The sequence below is a fragment of the Narcine bancroftii genome, chromosome 8, assembly GCF_036971445.1.
Source record: "Narcine bancroftii isolate sNarBan1 chromosome 8, sNarBan1.hap1, whole genome shotgun sequence".
NCBI classification, from domain to species: domain Eukaryota; kingdom Metazoa; phylum Chordata; class Chondrichthyes; order Torpediniformes; family Narcinidae; genus Narcine; species Narcine bancroftii.
Window position 1 is genome coordinate 34,622,857 of NC_091476.1, and position 18,661 is coordinate 34,641,517.

At 38.0% G+C, this 18,661-nt stretch overlaps 1 protein-coding gene and 1 pseudogene across 12 annotated transcripts in view; one reads left to right on the forward strand and one right to left on the reverse strand.

The window, feature by feature from the left end:
- diaph2 (diaphanous-related formin 2) overlaps positions 1 to 18,661 on the forward strand; it is a 569,879-nt gene that overhangs the window by 188,935 nt on the left and 362,283 nt on the right. For all 12 annotated transcript variants that reach the window (XR_011343050.1, XR_011343048.1, XR_011343047.1 and 9 more), the window contains 4 exons: positions 7,313 to 7,429; positions 9,891 to 10,009; positions 11,095 to 11,159; positions 12,890 to 12,994. Coding sequence is in view for 3 of the 12 variants with exons in the window: in XM_069893430.1 (XP_069749531.1) it covers positions 7,313 to 7,429; positions 9,891 to 10,009; positions 11,095 to 11,159; positions 12,890 to 12,994 (406 nt within the window). In the remaining 9 variants the exon portion in view is untranslated. The remainder of the gene's footprint in view (positions 1 to 7,312; positions 7,430 to 9,890; positions 10,010 to 11,094; positions 11,160 to 12,889; positions 12,995 to 18,661) is intronic.
- On the reverse strand, positions 1,727 to 4,258 carry LOC138741629 (isoleucine--tRNA ligase, cytoplasmic pseudogene; annotated as a pseudogene).

Below are 18,661 nucleotides of genomic sequence, written 5' to 3' on the forward strand. Positions count from 1 at the left end.
TTCAGACTTGGATTGTTGAAGAGGCCAGAACTGGAGCTCCACAGAGATATGGAAGGCTGGAAGAGTTAATGACTTCTGAAATTAGGACGATTTTGAAGAAATTAGAAGAAAAGGGTGAAAATGTTTAATTTAGAGTAGTGCAAGAGTAGTAGCAAGGATAAGAATGGGACTTTTCCATCTTTTTTTTCCAAAACTTTTTTTTAATATCTTTTGAAAGTTTGAAATATACCTAGTCAATCAATGACTGAAGTATTTTCTGTCACATCTGAATTGGACTTAAAACACTGAGCAGTTCAATTGAATGCAAGCTGGAAGGAAAATTTTGACTGTTCAGGTCTGCATGTGGTTGATTGACCATGTTTGCATTGCAAGGTCAAGTACAGAACTAAAAAAAACATAGATGAGGTTTACAGAACCCAATGAGTTGAATTGAGGGATGTTATTGAAAGTAGGTAATTGTGGGGCATGAAGGATATGATTTAATGCTAAGCTGAAGAGAATTCGGGTGAAATATTCAAATGGCATCGGCTTTTCCATTTTTGAATATAAAATGCTGTGCTTTGTTAAATGACCCCTGTTATCTGGAATTCAAGCAACTGGCAACCTCAAGCAACCAGCAAACAAATATATATATATATATATATTTAAATAAATACAAAGTTAAAGTTTAAAACGTAGAAGTAAATCTTCTCAGAAGTAACACATAAACATTTGGTGAAGATGGGAGTAAATATTCAGTCAGTGGAATGCTTTGGTTGTACTTTGCTCGTAGCAGTTGCTGAATAAAGTTTGAATAAAATGGTGTCACCCAGAATGAAGAGCTGGTTGATGCTGCTTGCTGTCGAGGTGACTCTCTCTCCTTATTCCTGCTTAGTAAGTGCAGTGACTACTATCCATAAAAAATCCGCTTGGACACTAAGTGGGCTCTTTGACTCGTTTGAGGAATTAACGATGAAGTCCAGATGAGTTTTAAAACGGTTTATTAATTAACACAAAAAGACCTGTAACATTCGTGGTAACGTTCTTAAATTTGGTAATGGTCAATGTCTAATAACCAGTCTCTTAGGTAAGGTAATGTGTAATGATCAATCTCCTTGGTAACAGTCAACAGAAAATATCTGACCCCCACTCATCCATCATCTATCTCACCATTACACACAATGCAGGCTGACGACTTTCCAAGCCCACCAAACCCCCACGTATGTGCCAACCCCAAGTCCAGTCCCCGGCATGCCGCCAATATCTGCAGCCAAACTTACAATGGTAAGCAACAAGCCTTAGCTTTTACCGGCCCCTAATTATTATGTCTCAAATAATAGTTGCACTATTATAAATAACAATGAAATACAGTAAATTCCAGTATTGTAGATCTTCTTTCTTCATTCTTCATAGCCCAGGGGTTACCAGTACATAGCCTTGAAAAGAGTGATCTTTACCACCACTCTGGACCAATAAAGTCTGTGTAGTGGGCAAGGGACAAGGTCCAAAAAACAACAAAATAAAGTCAGTTTTGGGCTTGTCAAAGTTCCCCTTTCTCCTGTAGAAGGAAGACTTTGTTGATGGTCTGTCCAGAAATCTGGATTTGGTCTTGATCTGAACATGACGTTCCTTTGGATTTTCTTGTAGTATAACACAATCTTGCACTTAAATTTGAATTAATTTAAACATATAGCACGATAACAGGCCATTTTGGCCTATGAGTCCATGCCAGCCAATTTACACCCCATTAATCTATACCCCCGGTTCGTTTTGAACTGTGGGAGCAAACCAGAGCCCCTGGAGAAAACCCACCCAGATCCAGGGAGAACATACAAACAGACAGTGCGGGATAGGGCTTCAGAGAGGCTTCTACTGTTCTCAAGATAAAATCAGTATGTTTCTTAATAACATGATCCAAATATTCTCCTGTTGGTTGGGAACTATAATAAATCATTATCTCATTTGAGTACACAAGATTGGCCTTTTTTTTTTCAAGCATTTGCATCAACTTCATCACCTCTTGTGCAACTCCTTCATCTAACATTGATTGGTCAGGTGTGACATCTAAAAGAACCAAAGCTTGGACATCAGAATGAGCTTCATACTGAGCATTTTCACTTGTATTTCCATCAAATATATACATAAGATGTAGATCTTCCTCCTGAAGTTTATGTTCCTCCACAACTATGGTGCTTACCTTTTGGACAGTCTCCAACTGGAAACTGAAGACCCTTGATAGCTGAAGTAATAGACTTAAATGCTCCCTTCAGGTGCTTTCCCAATACTATGTGATCTGGTAATGCCCTGATCCAAATTCCATACTTGTCTTTGTGGATAATATCAGTTGACTAATATTTAGTTCTTCCAGAATATATTTTTCCAGTGATTTGATTTCTTTCAGTACTTCTTAATCCTGGTGAATAACCACAACTTCTTTCAAAGGGTACTTAATAGGAAGTGTCTTTCCGTCTTGTGTCAATCTTCCAAGCTCAATAATTGAATGCATTTCGGTGACTGCTACCTCAGTACGTTTATCAATAACAGATTCCCTTACTTGTGAGAGCATGAGATAGTAAATGCTTTGTGTATCCTTATTTTCTCCAGATAATGGATCGACCAAGTGACTTATCTTCTTGTACATGAGTTCAGTGATAAATGATGTAAAGGGTGCCATCAGGTGACACGTCAAATAAAACAGCAAACAAAGTTTCCAAAGCCCTTTCACAACTCGGTACTATTTTCACCCTTAAATTTTCTACTATTCATTTGCACATACCAGTTGTGAGCAAATTTGACTAGTCTGGACATCACAGTGTAGAGTCTGAATGCTTCCATTTCTGCTTTGAAAAACTGGATTAGGGAAAGCATCCATTTATCTATGATGTTGTCACTGTCCTCAATTGTATTGAAAAGAAATTGAATATCCTTTTCCTTCTGCAATCTGAATATCCTGAATAAGGCATCTGTGTGCTTTGTACCAAGAGAGGAAAACACCCTTGAGAACATCTCTTGCTCCTTCTTTAAACGGTAATTTTTCTGCTCTTATAATGGGAATTAATAAGGTACAGCCTCAGTGCAACTGTGTGAACAATGTGAATTGGATCTTATGTTTGCTCATTTTCTGACCAATTGAGCAGATGTCACCATTCCAAAGTTGATGTGTTTGAAGCATTTGCCAACCTTAAAGTTTTCCAGCTTATAAGGATCCCGAATACAACACATCCATTCTTGCACTTTTTGTTTCTCAAATCTTTTGAACAACTCAGAAAACAATGCTTCAGTTAAATTAATCTCCTTTAAGACTTGCTGGTTTACTTTTTTTGTCATAGGCCTCCATCATTTGAAAACTGATTTTAGCATATTCATCGACAATTTTGTTTCATCTCTGCATTCTGTGCAAGGCATTTCTCCTGCTTCTATTTTCATTCCAAAGTTGTACCTTCCTGGACAGAAACCTTTTGTTTTACAGCTCGCATTGGAGCATTCATGTCTTTCTGGCTGTATTTTAAAACCTCAACAATAGAACCTTCAGCAGGAACAGTAGATCCTAATAGCCTGAATACACCTGAGATTGTCTAATCTCAGAAGCTAAGCAGGCTCAGGACTGGTCAGATGCAAAACTGGCATCCTGAACTGCTGTACCTGCAGCTCATCAACTTTCACAACTGATATCCTGTTGACACCTGTCGCTCCTGCTCCTGAGGATTGTGATTTTTTTCCTCCTCGTCCATCAATCGTCCAACCAAGCATGATTTTGATTGTGTAAATCCATCTCACACACTCTGCATTACATCTGGTGGTCCCAGAGACTTTGGTACATCTGAGCCAATCAGAAACTCTATCTCAGAGCCAATTTCAGGTTGATGAACATTCCACAGATTGATATCATTTCGATGTGGGATTGTTGCCTTCGTGCACAGGCATAGTCTTCTGAGTGCATTTGCTTGGGAGATCACAAAAATTGCTGCTATCCAGTCCAGCAACCTCTAGGCCTGAAGCAATGCTGGTTTCAATGACCTTTCTTCGATCCATAGTTCTCAGTAGAATACTTGATCTTCTTCCCTGAAGATTAAGCTTTTTCATTAGCAAAATGATGCAGTGATACCTGGGTCAAGAAATGAATAAGTATGCATTATTGCATTCCCCTTCCTGGCCTTGACTTGTGCAGGCACTATTGACAGTTTGCAGTTATTTTCACCTAGCCCCAGTAAGACCACTTACCAGAAGTTACAGCACAGTTTTCAGCTGCTTCCATTCTTTCTGCTTGCTCCTTTTCCATTTCCTTCTTTCTTTGGTGAATATGCAGTATTCTGGGATGCTTTAAACTGCATATGTTGCAGCTTTGTCAATTCCTGCAGATTTCCTGACGTGGCCTTTACACGGACAGCCAAAATATACTCAATTTTCTTTTAGGAAAGCAATTCTCTCACTATGTGCCCTCTTTTCCAATTGTGGACACATCTCTAAAGCATGTCCACCTCCACCGAACAAACAGCTCTTCAGAGCAGGCAAACTCTCCTTTTCCCAAGTTCCTCCATCATTTTCTGCATCTGTTGTAATGGTGGCAAAGATACTTCCTTTTATTCTTCGATGAGGCTGTGACTTGGACCTCCCCAGATCTCTGCTCCCTGTTGGAGCATCTTTGATATCTCCAAATATTGGATCTGTTGTAATCTGCACTTGCCATTCAACAAAATCCACTAAATCCTTAAAGGTAGCTCTTTGATTTGGAACATAAAGGCCACAGTTCTTCGAGTATCCCTCAGATAGTCGGGCAACTTCCTTATAATGACCAGCATATTAGGCATGTTAAGCTCATGTATGTAGTTGATACCTCCCATGGCATTGCAACACCCTCGAAGAAAGAAGGCATATGCCTGAAGAGCCTTTGTTTCATTCGGTTTTATTGATGACCATGAAAAAGCCTTTTCTATATAAGCTGTAGCAATTTTATGCTCATTGCCAAAATGTTCCTGTGGTATACACTTAGCCTCTGTCTGAGGCCAAATGTAGGCAACTCCTTGTGAGTTCCCTTAGCTGCCCTTTTGTGTACTGTTCCACATAATAGAGACAATCCCTTGGTTTCAATACTATGTTCAAAGGATTTAATGAGCGCTTGGTACTGAAGTTGGTCACCATCTAAAACTTGAATCTCCTTCTTGGGCATGGAAGAGAGACACTGCAGCTGGACCAATAATGCAGTGATTTCATTTTGCCTTTCTATGGCTTTGACTATATTACTCTGTTCACTGTTGCTCGTAGCAGATCATGTAGCTGGAGATGTCAAATGTCCTTGTTCACCAGGATTTCTGATGATTGACTGGAGTGACAAGGGAGCTGTGGTGAAAGATTGGCTTTGAGCTACGGCTCTGTCTGCAGTGGTTGTTATTAGTACGTCTGGATTGGTAACTTTGAGCTTTGGGCGGATTTGTCCATGCGTGTGCATGTCTTGTAACTGGCACAAAAGGATCTGCCTTAGCATTAATTGGGTTCTTTTCCTGTTGTCCTTTCTCAAAATATGACGCTGTCCTATCAGTCATGTCCCATAAGTGACTTTGAACACTTTTGAGGCTCCTGGTAACCTCACCTTGGCCATATTAGCAGCAATATTTGCATCCAAGCTCCAGCTACTCCTTCTCCCTCTTTAGCTGCTGCTCCTGCTCTTCCAAGGCCTGTTTATCCTGAAGCCACTTTGTCGCGCAACAAGGGCAGCCACTCCAGCCTGAGCCTTTAAACGTGCAGATGCTGTATTGGAGACTCTGGAACTTTGATGGAGGAGAACTTCCTTTTCTTCTTCTGCTTCCAACATTTGACCCACTGTCACCTGGTTGTGGATGTGGCCTGAATATTTTTCTCCAGTTTGAATTGCACGTCCTCTTCACCATCATTTTGTGACACATCTTCAGCCATTTCCAAGTTGCTGACTTTCAACTCAGTCGATGCCTTCTGCAGTGGTTTTAATCGCACCTCAGCAGCAGAATCAACAGCAGTGGGCTATTTTATGCGTCTCCATCCAACTGTCCCCCGAGCTCGAGCACCAAGCACGCACAACATGAGCACAAAATCAACAGACCCCAATGGACAAGCGGCAGCACCTCCAAGCTGTGTTCAAACTAAATAAATACACAGAAGCAATCCACAAAAGTAATTCTCCCACTTTTAGTGGCTGTGATGCGCTGATGTCAACGAGTGAGTTTCCACCAAGGCGGAGTCAATGGTATCACTGTGATTCTCGACAAGTGACTCTGCCAGTGTGTTCATTGGACGTTCTGCTCTAGGATTAGAAGCTCTGGACCTCTCTGTGGCCGATGCTCAGACCTATGGAGGAGGGTTGCTGTCAGCGGCCTGCGCTTGGAATTTCCAACACGTCCGCCATATTGTTTTCAGTATTGCTCAAAACCAGAGAGGGATGTTCCAACAATGTCCAATTCAATCCTGTTCAATAGTTTCTGTTTACTAAGTGCAGCGAGTACTATCCATAAAAAAGCCACTCGGAGCCTAAATGGGCTCTTTTCTTTGACTCGTTCAAGGAATTCACGAGAAAGTCCAGATGAGTTTTAAATCGGTTTATTAATGAACACAAAAGGACTCCTAATATCCGTAGTAAAGTTCTTAAACTTGGTAACAGTAACAGTCAATGTCTAGTGTCTAACGACCAGTCTCTTTCGTAACATGACGTTCAATCTCCTTGGTAACAGTCAACAGAAAATATTTGAGCCTTACTCATCACTATTCCGCCGTCAATGCAGGGTAACTAACTGCTCCAATCACGCGCAACCCCCACACATGCACCCACCCCAAGTCACACTGCAAGATACCAAGCGTGCGCACCTCTGGCCTCCGGGACACCGTCATCACCCACAGCCAAACTGACAACAGTAAGCAATGAGCCTTTTGCTTTATAATTTACTATGTTTATTAGTATATTATTAAGTATATTAGTAAGACTTTATCTAGTAAACTTTGGGAGGGGGTGTAATTATATTGTTATTCATCTTTTGGGCAGCTCTCTGGAGGGGGAGGAACTTAGATGTAGCGAAGGTTGAATGATTTCAAAGAATGCAGTAGAAATTGAAGTAAAAATGTTAAGGTTTATATTTTCATGTAAGTGAAGTATATTCAGTGTAAATACAGAAAGTAGTTTTGTCTTTTAAACTCTTTATACTTCATGCACGTGTATTAGTTAAGCATTGTAAGAGAAAGTCTCAATCAACCAGAAAACTCCTTGTAGGTGCTGGATACCCAGGTTTTTACTGTACCATTCCAATAATGATAAATGATGCTCCGTGATAAACAAATGTAGCATTGTTTTAATTCTTAACTTAATTTTCACTGACATTAATGAAGTCTATCATCTGCTATCCAATATGGTGAAGGACACTTCTGCAGAAAATTATTTTCTTTCGATTCTCCAACATCTACTGCTCATCCGGAATGATTATTATATCAGGTGAGAGGTCACAAGTACTTTGTAATTTTGAATGTGAATCAGGTGTCAAGCAAAGAAGCTTTCAGCAAGTATGAGTCCAGAAGTGATACAAGCAAATTGATGAGATATGAATTTATGAATGGCAAATTATGAATAGTGCAGGGGATGCTGATTGATTACATAGTTTAAATAACTGTAACCTCACAAAGATAAGCGTATACAGAGCCGTTGTCATACCCACACTCCTGTTCGGCTCCGAATCATGGGTCCTCTACCGGCACCACCTACGGCTCCTAGAACGCTTCCACCAGCGTTGTCTCCGCTCCATCCTCAATATCCATTGGAGCGCTTTCATCCCTAACGTCGAAGTACTCGAGATGGCAGAGGTCGACAGCATCGAGTCCACGCTGCTGAAGATCCAGCTGCGCTGGATGGGTCACGTCTCCAGAATGGAGGACCATCGCCTTCCCAAGATCGTGTTATATGGCGAGCTCTCCACTGGCCACCGTGACAGAGGTGCAACAAAGAAAAGGTACAAGGACTGCCTAAAGAAATCTCTTGGTGCCTGCCACATTGACCACCGCCAGTGGGCTGATATCGCCTCAAACCGTGCATCTTGGCGCCTCACAGTTTGGCGGGCAGCAACCTCCTTTGAAGAAGACCGCAGAGCCTACCTCACTGACAAAAGGCAAAGGAGGAAAAACCCAACACCCAACCCCAACCCACCAATTTTCCCCTGCAACCGCTGCAATCGTGTCTGCCTGTCCCGCATCGGACTTGTCAGCCACAAACAAGCCTGCAGCTGACGTGGACTTTTTACCCCCTCCATAAATCTTCGTCCGCGAAGCCAAGCCAAAGAAGAAAAGATTGAATCCATGATTTACTTGTAAAGAATTAGAAAAGGTACTGAAAAATTGTTGTTTCATTAAATTGCAAATTGTAGAAAGTCTATAGTGAAATTAAGTTGAGAAATCAAATTTTATTCCTCCCATTTTGTTATTGGAAGCATTAACCCACGTATTTATTAAAGTACTTCCATTTTATTTAAAAATTTCTCTGGCCCAAAAAAAAACTTTTGAAGTGTGATCCCTGTGGTCATGTAGGGGAACAAGAGGCAAGCTGTGCATAACAAGCTGCCACATGAAGCCTTGTGATAATATCAAGATAAATTGTTTTAGAAATATTATTTGAAGGCTAAATATTGACTCACCTATTGGGAATATCTCACTTGGTCATCTTTCTGAAAGATGGCACATCAATGTAAAACTCCCTCCTTTACTGGAGGGTCAGACCCAGCTTTCTGGTTGAGCCTCCAGGGAAGACCCTTGAACCCATCTGGCCCAAAAGTGCAATCAACTGATCACTTCTATTGTGAAGGTAGTTGAAATTCTGTAAAATGAATGGTTTAAAAAATTTTTTTTTTCCTCTTTGAGCACTTTTTTAAAAAAAGCTATTAAATATATGTATGAGATGAAATCCTGAATTTGTGCAATGTCTAAACTTTCATAAAGTGAGTAATATTTATTTATCTTATTTAGACATTCATCATGGTAACAGGCCCTTTGAGTCCGTGCTGCCCACATACTAACAAACTCCCCTATGTTTTGAAGGGTGGGAGGAAACTGGAGCACCCAGAAGAAACCCACACAGAGAGAAAGTATAAATTCTTTACAGACAGCACCAGATTCGAAGCCGGGCCGCTGCCACTGTAACAGCATTGTGCAAATCGCTATTCTAACTGTGTTGCCAAAAGGAGCACAAGTTATTTGTTCCCTGACTAATGCCTTGTGAAGGACACGATTAACTATTCTGAATTGCCAGGATATTTTATTTTACTATTTTTATTAAATCTTAATTTATTCACAAAATTGTGAAACCCTTTTTGAAATCTTCTAAAAGGTTTGAAATGTATATATAGTCAATCGATGAATGAAGTGTTTTCTGTCACGTGAATTGGGCTTTTAGCATTGAGCAGTTTGATTGAATGCAGCATGCCAATGGTATTCTTTTCTTTGTCCAGAGCATCAAACACTGTTGATTTTATTTTCCATCTACTATCTTTAGTAGGATTTTCGAACAAAAATAACCAGCAGATTTGTCTTGTATTCATCTGGGTTTCATCCCTTGTCAATTATTAATGTATCATAATTCTAGAAAATTATAAGTTGCTTTCTGTTACACTTTTAATAATGTAGATAGACTTGCATTTTTCACTCTAATATTGTATTTCATAACAGTCTTTGAGTTAAATTATTTTTTTCAAATGATAAGAATGATCTTTTTCTACTTAGCCCTTCACCTTTATTATACCAAACAGTATTGTGGAGCTTTTATTATAAAAGGGTCACAAGCAAATAAGACATGGTATGTTGAACCCGTTATCATCAGCTCATTAAATCAGTGTGATCATTTGCAGATATATCTGTAATGGTGTTTGCACCATCCATTTCTCACTGGTATTGTTAAAAAAATTATTTTCCAGACCCCAGTATTACAAGATAATTGAAGAATGCATTGCACAGATAGTGTTACATCGAAATGGAGTGGATCCTGACTTTGAATATCGTAAACGATTAGCTGTGGATTTTAGTCATCTTGTAGGTATGTCTGAATTTTCAGTTAAAACAGTTAAGCAGGGTTAATAGTTGCTTGTGGACACAAGAGACTGCTGTTACTAGAATAAGGAGCATAATATGCTGCTGAACTCAGTGGGTCAAACAGCATCAGTGGTGAGGGAGCGTGGCGATGAGAATTGTCAATGTTTCAGGTCAAGACCTAGCATAAAGACTTGATTGTTCTTCAGATCTTTTCCATATCATTGCATCTCCACAGTGACTTCCCAGCTGTTCTTCATCCTGTTATAAAATAATATATTTTATTTGGCACTGAAACAACTTTACAACTTCAAAGGAATTATCTAATTTAATCATTACATGTCCTACAAAATAGACTAGTATCACAAATTAATTAGATCTCCATGATGGTTGGTTTGTTTCTGTTTGTGTAGTATCAAAACAACATATGAAGCAAGCATCTTCATAATTTTTACACAGCTGTACACTTAATCATAATTGTTAATGTAACTTTTATCCAAATTGCTTGTGATTTGCTCGTCATATCTTTGCTTTTAGCAGCTGACTGTTTGATGCAACAGAATTCCTATTTCAGTCCAGCTTGATTTTTGGTAATAAGGTTGAGAATCTTAGTTATCATAGATAAAGTACGATTTTCAAATCTCAGTGTAGCCATGGTGAACTTGTTTGAACATATTATGAAATAATAGCAAAAAAATTAAGATTTTTAGAATAAATTTATGCAAATATGAATAGATTTGTGAAACTATAGTAATTTAAATTGAGCTTGATTATCTCTATGTAGATGTACACAACTTTATAGTAGAGAATTTCTTCAGTTTATTCACATTGTTGAATGGCAGATGTTACCATCGATTTGAGCATTTATATATTTTTGGAACCATTTGTCTGGTTTTGTCAAAACTTGGTATTCTTGGTATGCCTCTTGAAACCAGACATTTTAGTTTTTTTCAGGTTGTCTGATGGTTTTATTTTTGAAGTTGAGCCAAATGTTGCCTGCCTCAAGAAATTTGTTCAGTGCATTAGAGGTTAATCTGAAATGCATTTTCTCATTGTGCTTTTGATTCCTAATCAATTAATATGCCTTAACAGATCAATGTGTAAACAAAGAAAAAGTCGACGAAAGTGAAAAGAAGGCCTTAGAATTTTCCAAAAAGGCAAGTCTGCAAGAAAACAGTTGAACGCAAATTTTATGAAACTGATAATCGAAGCAAAAAAAAACATTTAGTGCAGGAAAGGAAGCATTAATATAGAATGCTGTGATCAGTACCTCATTTGTATTACATCACGATGATTGCTCTGACATCTAACGTTATGAAGGCCTTTGAGAAGCTGTTCATAACTCTCATTACTTCCAGCCTTTCAGCCACCTTTGACCCACTCCCAACTCACCTATTGCCACAACAGGTCCATGGCAGATGCCATCTCACAGGCCCTACACTCATGTCTGGATGACTATTTGTCATTGACTTTAACATTGTAGTCCAAAATAAATTCATTCCCAAACTCCCAAGAGTTTGGCCTCAGCAACCCCCTCTGCAACTGGATTCAAAACTTCCTGCCTTGTAGACCGTAATCAGTGAGGATTGGTGACAACACCTCCCCTGCAATAATCCTGAACACAAGTGCTCTACAAGGCTGAGTACTCAGCTCCCTACCAAACTCCTTGTATGCCCGACTCTTTATGGCCGAACACCACTGTAACTCAGTCTGTAGGCCAGCATTGAAACCACGCCAAAATGTTGAGCAATGAGGAGGCACTGGATTGACTAAAGGTCATCTCAGTGAAGCAGAGGAAGCTGAGGGGTGACTTTTACGATTGAATAAACACGTGAGTGACAACGTTAAGATACATAGCCATCATCTTTTTCCTCAGATTCAGGGAATCTGAAACTCACCTGATCTGAATCTGAAACGATTTAAAAGGGACCTGAGGGACACCTTTTCCCCCTCACAGTGATATTGATATGGTGTCAGCCATCAAAGGAAGTGGTGGAGATGAATACAATTACTGTGTTCAAAAAGCATTTAGATGCTACATTGGCAGGAAAGGTTGAGATGGTTTGGGGCCAAATGCAGGCAAATGGATTGACACCATGGATAAATAAATGTGGGAGTGGCACTTCAAACAATTTTAACTCTATGATGTAAAATAAGCTGATGTGAGAAAGTGTGGCATATTGCAATTTGACAAATGAAATAAAAATGTTGCTTTTGATTTTTATTTAAATTTTAATTAAAAAAAAAATTAGACATGCTGCATGGCAATAGGCCACCTTTTTGTGTTCAATTTTTAAATTTCTGTAAAACTTGTTTGTGCTTTTTCTACTCTCAAATGTCTGATTGTATGATTTGGTGCACTTAGAAGTAAGCATTTTCACCTTGTTTGCAGTACAATTCAGTAGGTGATTTGGTATCTTTTGAGTGGAATTTAAAGTGTTCTTATGACCTGAGCTTGTCTGTTATTTGCAAAGTCGAACTGATAACCACTTCAAAGCTTTGTTGGCAGCCATTCTCCTCATCAAATCACTTTCCTGAAATTGCAAAGAAGGCAGATGTTGCTATTTACCATACTTATTTTCTGAATTGTGATGTATTTGATTCACTTGAAATTAAGATTCATGTTTTGCAAGCATCCAGTTGTAATTTGATGGTGTTATTGGAGAGTTTTGAAAATCAACATGGACAAGTCTGATTTAAAAAAAAAAATGGGACTAAGTTTGAGCAACAGTATATCTTAAGAAAGATTCCAGTTATTCATAAAATAGGGACATTACTCTTGTGTAATAAATTATTAGTTCATTCTTATCAAGCAGTGCTCTTGTGTGCAATGTACACATTGATTAAACCATATATCCATAAAGCTTCATTGATGTATTTGTTTCAGTTTGATGAAGAATTTTCAGCTCGACAAGAATCTCAGGCTGAAAATCAGAAGAAAGATGAAAAGATAAAAGAACTTGAAGCAAAAATCCTTCAGCTGGAAGCAAAGGTACTGCAAAAGATATTTTGTTTATTATAGCTTTGTGATTAGAAGTCTGAGGAATAAATGGTGAATTATCATCAAATTTGGATTTTAAAATAGACCTCCAGTTTCAATTAAACCTCTCCCTTCCCATCTCCCCTTCCTCCCTATCCATTCTCAGCTTTTTTTCCTCTTGTGCCCTCCCATCCATATCCACCTATGTGTCTTACCTGTGAGCCTGTACTCCTCACTCCCAGGCTGTCCCCACCTTTTTAATTCATGCACACCCCTGCTTTATGCTCATAACTTGCTGAGGGGGGTCAAGCCTGAAACATTGGTTACTATATACTTCCAATTGTTGCTATGTGATTGCTGAGTTTTATTGTACACAGCAACTGTAGACTTTCCTGTTTCAATGGATTTTTAATGTACTCCATTTTATTCTATTCACTTTATGTTGGATTGATTATGATCTGTATTCCACATGAAGTGAGATGGTAAATTTACTGTGTGGAAAATATCTGTGAATTTAATTGATGAATATACAACATTATGTGGTCAAACCAAATTAATAGATGTGCATAAAAATCCTGAAGCATTTGGACAAACTACAGTTTTTTCTTGATGGATACTAAGATCACATGATTCTTAGTGAAAAAAAGAGCAAAACTGTGTCAATGGCAAAAGCACTGTGTGTGATTGATTGAGAACAGTAACAAGGATTTGGATCTATCAGCAAAAGGAAGATCATTAAGGCCACTGATCCTTTCCCTGGACTTGTACATAATACATTGCACAGACAGGCCACCTACAATCAACCAGTCCATGCAATATTCATGTTGGCGAATGGGCCTCCCTTAGTCTTTCCTCATGAAACCTGTGAGTGTAACCCTATACAGATGACCCCTCTCCTTCCCACTACATGGGAAAGTGGAGGGTGAAAGTTTGAATTTGAGATAACAGTCCATTGTGTGAATTTCCATGATGCGAAACACATCTGTGCATGCATCAAGGAATGTGATCTGAAAACATATTTTTGTAAATTGATGGTTAATTATAGTGAGAGTGAATTTAAATTTTTTTAATCATATTTATGTGTGGTGTTAAGGAAGGACAGGAAAGACGATGAAAAGCTGAAATGATCGTGAAGAGGTTTTGGTGTCAGTTATGCATCAACTAATTGTGGGTTCATTAACAACAATCATGTTTATCATAATACTTTAATCATTCATACAGTGGGAAAAATATATTTTGGATGTGAAATTAATGGATTGCAATCAAGATATCATTATCGATATCATTAGGTTAAAGAATGTACAAAAGATCAGCATTTTTAGAATTGTGTATTAGATCAGTTTTCTGTAAAGAAAACTTGTGATCCTAAAAGTAACATTTTTTAATAAAATTGATTTCAAGTGACTGAGTTCAAAATGAGGGTATTAAATAGAATAAACCCAAATTTCTAGATTTGCACTGCAAAGAAATGGCCTAGATTTGGAGAAGAGTAATTTTCTCAAGTTGGCTAAGCTGGTTTGTGAAATTATATGAAGGTGTACAACAAGAAAAAAGTTCTTCCTCTCTGGAAGGAGAATGGAATGTTTTTCAAATTAGATAGAGAAATATTGGCATTTACATGTGATCTTCAACACAAGTCATCATGAAGGTAAATAGGAAAATAAATACCATATTGGTTTTTGCTGCAAGGTTGTGGAAAAGAATGAATAAAATAGAAATAGAATTTGAGTTTACATTGGCATTCAGGTTTTTTTGCTCTTAACAAAGATAGTTGAACTAGGAATATACACAATGAACATAAATAGATAAAGAGATGAGTGGATTGCTCTGTGATGAGACATGTTTATATTTTCTATTGAGAAATATAATAAGTATTGATCTAATTGAAATATAACATTTCTAAGGATCAGGGAGGATGTTTACCTTGACCAGAGAAATCTAGGATTATGGTTTGGTTTGGTACATTACAAAGAGCCAACTGCCAACCCTGCTTCTCAGCTGCTTATAAACAGTTTGCCACATCTTCATGGTAGAGGACCTTAGACCAGTGACACTTAATGAAGGGTAGTACATCATGGACATGCAAAGGAAAACGGCAATATGTATAGTAAATTGAACTATATCTGGAAAAAGCTGGATCCAGCTGAGGTTATTCAATAGTCGTCTTTTGAATGTCAACAAGATTTAGGCTCTTGTGTCGGAGAGAGAAGTTATATCAGCATTATATTAAAATAGGGACAACATTTAAATGAAGCCTTAAATGTCACACTTAAAAAAATGGGATGATGTACCATATCCTCATAAATACCAGAAGTGTTCAGGCAACAAAAAAAGACCAGGGATTTGGAATGTGTTTTGAAAGAAGGTCATGTGTAATTAACCTAAATGTGCTTCTGAATGAAATGCCAAAGGGATTTTTTAAAAGAATGATTGCAGCAAATGTGCAAAAAATAGAGATAAATAGTGGCCTGAGTTGCAAACCATTTATCGATCAAGATGTCTGACCATGGCAAAGAACTAATCATGTTGTTGGATCCTGAATTATCTTACCTCCAGACCCCAATCAGTACAGATTGGCTAGAACATCTCCTCCACAACCTCCAGCCACACTTGAGTACCACAGGGTTTTGTACCTGTGAGTGGAGCTCCCTGCAACTGCGTTGCTTGGTATGACAACACCATTTATAAATTTGCTGATAATAGTAGACGTCTGTATAAAAATGAGCAATGAGGGAGGGAGATTGAAAACATGGCTGAATGGTGCACTAACTACAATCTTTTAATCAGCATCAACAAGATCAAGGAGCTGATTGTAGACTTTATGAAGAGAAAACCAGAGGTGTACAATCCGGAGATCATTGGGGGATCAGAGGTGGAGAGGTTGAGCAAATTTAAAGGGAGTCACAATCTGGAGGAACTTTCCTAGACCCAACACACTAATGTCATTGTGAAGAAAGCATAAGAGCGTCTCTACTGCCTCAGAAGTTTGCGGAGGAAGTAGAGAAGAGTAATACTTGGAAGCAGAATAAATTTAAAAAATAAAGTTCATATATATGAAGATAAGACCATGGATTATGATGCTCTTATAAATTATGAACATTATGGCATTATGTATAAATAAGATCTGAATGAAGACACATGCAGTTGGGCCCAATTGGGAGAAAAATATTTTGAGTTATGATTGAATAAAGGAGTGTTGAAAACAGAACTAATTAGTTGTAAAGTTTCTACTGACTGCTCTATGTGGAACTCCAGTCAATAGTACCAACTCTCTAGACTGTTGAGTTGAAGTGAATTAATACCACCCTGTGTCACTTGATCTCTATTGCCCAATGAGCTTCTGCTAATCTGGCTTTTCAACTCCAACTGCCTGAGTCACTTGACTCCAATGGTCAGGTGCAGATAAAATCAGATAAAATCCCTGTTGAAGGCCACTACAGGAGTTGAAGTGCAGGGCCCATGAATGTAAGGAATTGTGCAGAATGCTGATTATATTTCATTCAGAGAACCATCTTGAAATATTGTGGATGCAAAGTCCAACCACAGTTCATTAAATTGACACAGATTCTAAATTTTGAAATACAACTGCTTGATATTCGGGAAGCTTCAGCAATGGTAAGATTGAGGAGTTTTAAAGTACAATGGGAATTAATAAGATGCTTTTTGCTTATAAAAATTGTTAAATGGAAAAAAATTGAGCTTAATTGCTATTTATTAGGCATTTATTAACTGAGAACAAATGAAGGAATATGGAAGAGACTTGGGAATATAGTAGAGTAGAAACTTGGAAGTTCTAATTTACAATTGTTAAAAAGACTTTTTTTTGCTGACAAGTATCAATCCTGAAGGGTAATGGAAGTTGGACCTTTAAGGAAACCAGCAAAGAAAGGAGAGAGGTTAGGCCTCTTTGGAAAAGAGATATGCTTGCACCTCACATGGAATACTTCATGTAACTTCGGCCATCGCTCCTCTGGAACTTCTATCAGCCATGAAGGAATCGTATTATAAATTTCTGAAGGGATTAAATTATTAGAGACTTGGGTCAGAAGCTTGAAATATGAAATAAAGATGCAGCTTGCTGAAAATTCACAACAGCTCAGGCAGTATCTGAAGAGAAAGGAAGGTCTACAGGTATACCCCACTGTACGACTTCTTGAATAACGGAAATTTGCTTTTACGAAGAAAACCATGTTCACTTTCATATAAGGATTTGAATGGATTTTCACTTTTACGAAAATAGCCTTTACTTTTCTTTACGCCATTTCGGTTTACAAAAAAATTTCATCGGAACGCTCTAATTTTGTAAAGTGGGGTATACCCCGTATGTAGTATACATCATTGATTTACGGTCAGAACTGGAGACATGATTTGAAAATTAATCATACTGAAATATTAATTCTTTCCATTTTCTCAGAAGCTTCTTGACCTGAAAATTCTCTTCACTTCCTTCATCTATTTTCAATAAACTTGGCTTTTACTCTCATGTGCTTCAAAGGCAGAGGTGTTTTAAGAGTTAAATGGATTTGATGGGTAACTGTTTTTCAAGTGAACAACCAAAAATGAAATGTAATCGTAAAATTAAAGCCACGCTGTTTGGGAATGAAAGCAAACTTTTTTTTTTCCACAAGTTTATGAGAAATTGAAATCGAGCTTTTAAGACTAGACTCGAACTTGATAAGAAAAGAATGTCAAGGGACAATAAACTTCAGTGCAATAAAGCCGGATCAGCCTCAATTGTCAAAGGGCTGATTGGCTGACTTTCGTGCATTGAGTTTGAATGATTCTGATTCAAGCAAGAGGAGATGTGAAAATAATGGGGCTGAGAGAGAAAACAAAAAAAAATTGTTGGTTTGCCAAAAATTTTCTGGGTAGCCTCATTAACTTTTTGACAACTATACTTTAGAGAAATTTATTTTCTGAACTGCGACCAAAATATTTTTTGGTTGTTATCGATATAATGATGAACAAATAACTGCTTCACTCAATGAGGATAGTGAACCACAATTTATTTTCTCCATAGCTTTTAATTTGCTTTAAATATAGAACCATAGAACAGAAAATAGGTCATTCAGCCCAAATCTGTGTTGACAACTATTCCGCTAGACCCATTGATCTGCTCCCATTCCATAACCCTCCAGGCCTCTCCCATCCATGTATTTATCCAATTTATTTTTCAAACTTAAGATTGAGCCATCATTCACCACTTCAGATGGCAGCTCATTCCACACTTCCACCACTCTCTGAGTGAAAAATTTTCCTCTAATGTTCCCCATGAATATTTCCCCTTACATCTTAAAATTATGGCTCCTCATATTTATCTCTTCCAATCGAAGTGGAAAAAGCCTACTTGCATCTACTCTGTCTGTACCTCTCATAATCTTGTAAAAATCTATCAAATTCCCACCCCTCCCATTCTTCTTTGCTCCAAGGAATAAAGTACTAACCTGTTTAATCTTTCCCTATAACTCAACTCCTGAAGACTCGGCGACATTCTAGTAAATATTCTCTGTACTCTTTCAATATTTTGATATCTGGATGGATCTGTTGGGATTTGTATGTAATAAAGGAGTATATGGAATCTGTAAATAAATAATAATTCACATGTATACTGGTATTAATGAAATTCTAATGTTATTTGGTTGAAAGTCTATTTTAATTGATTCAGTCAATGGCTTTGAA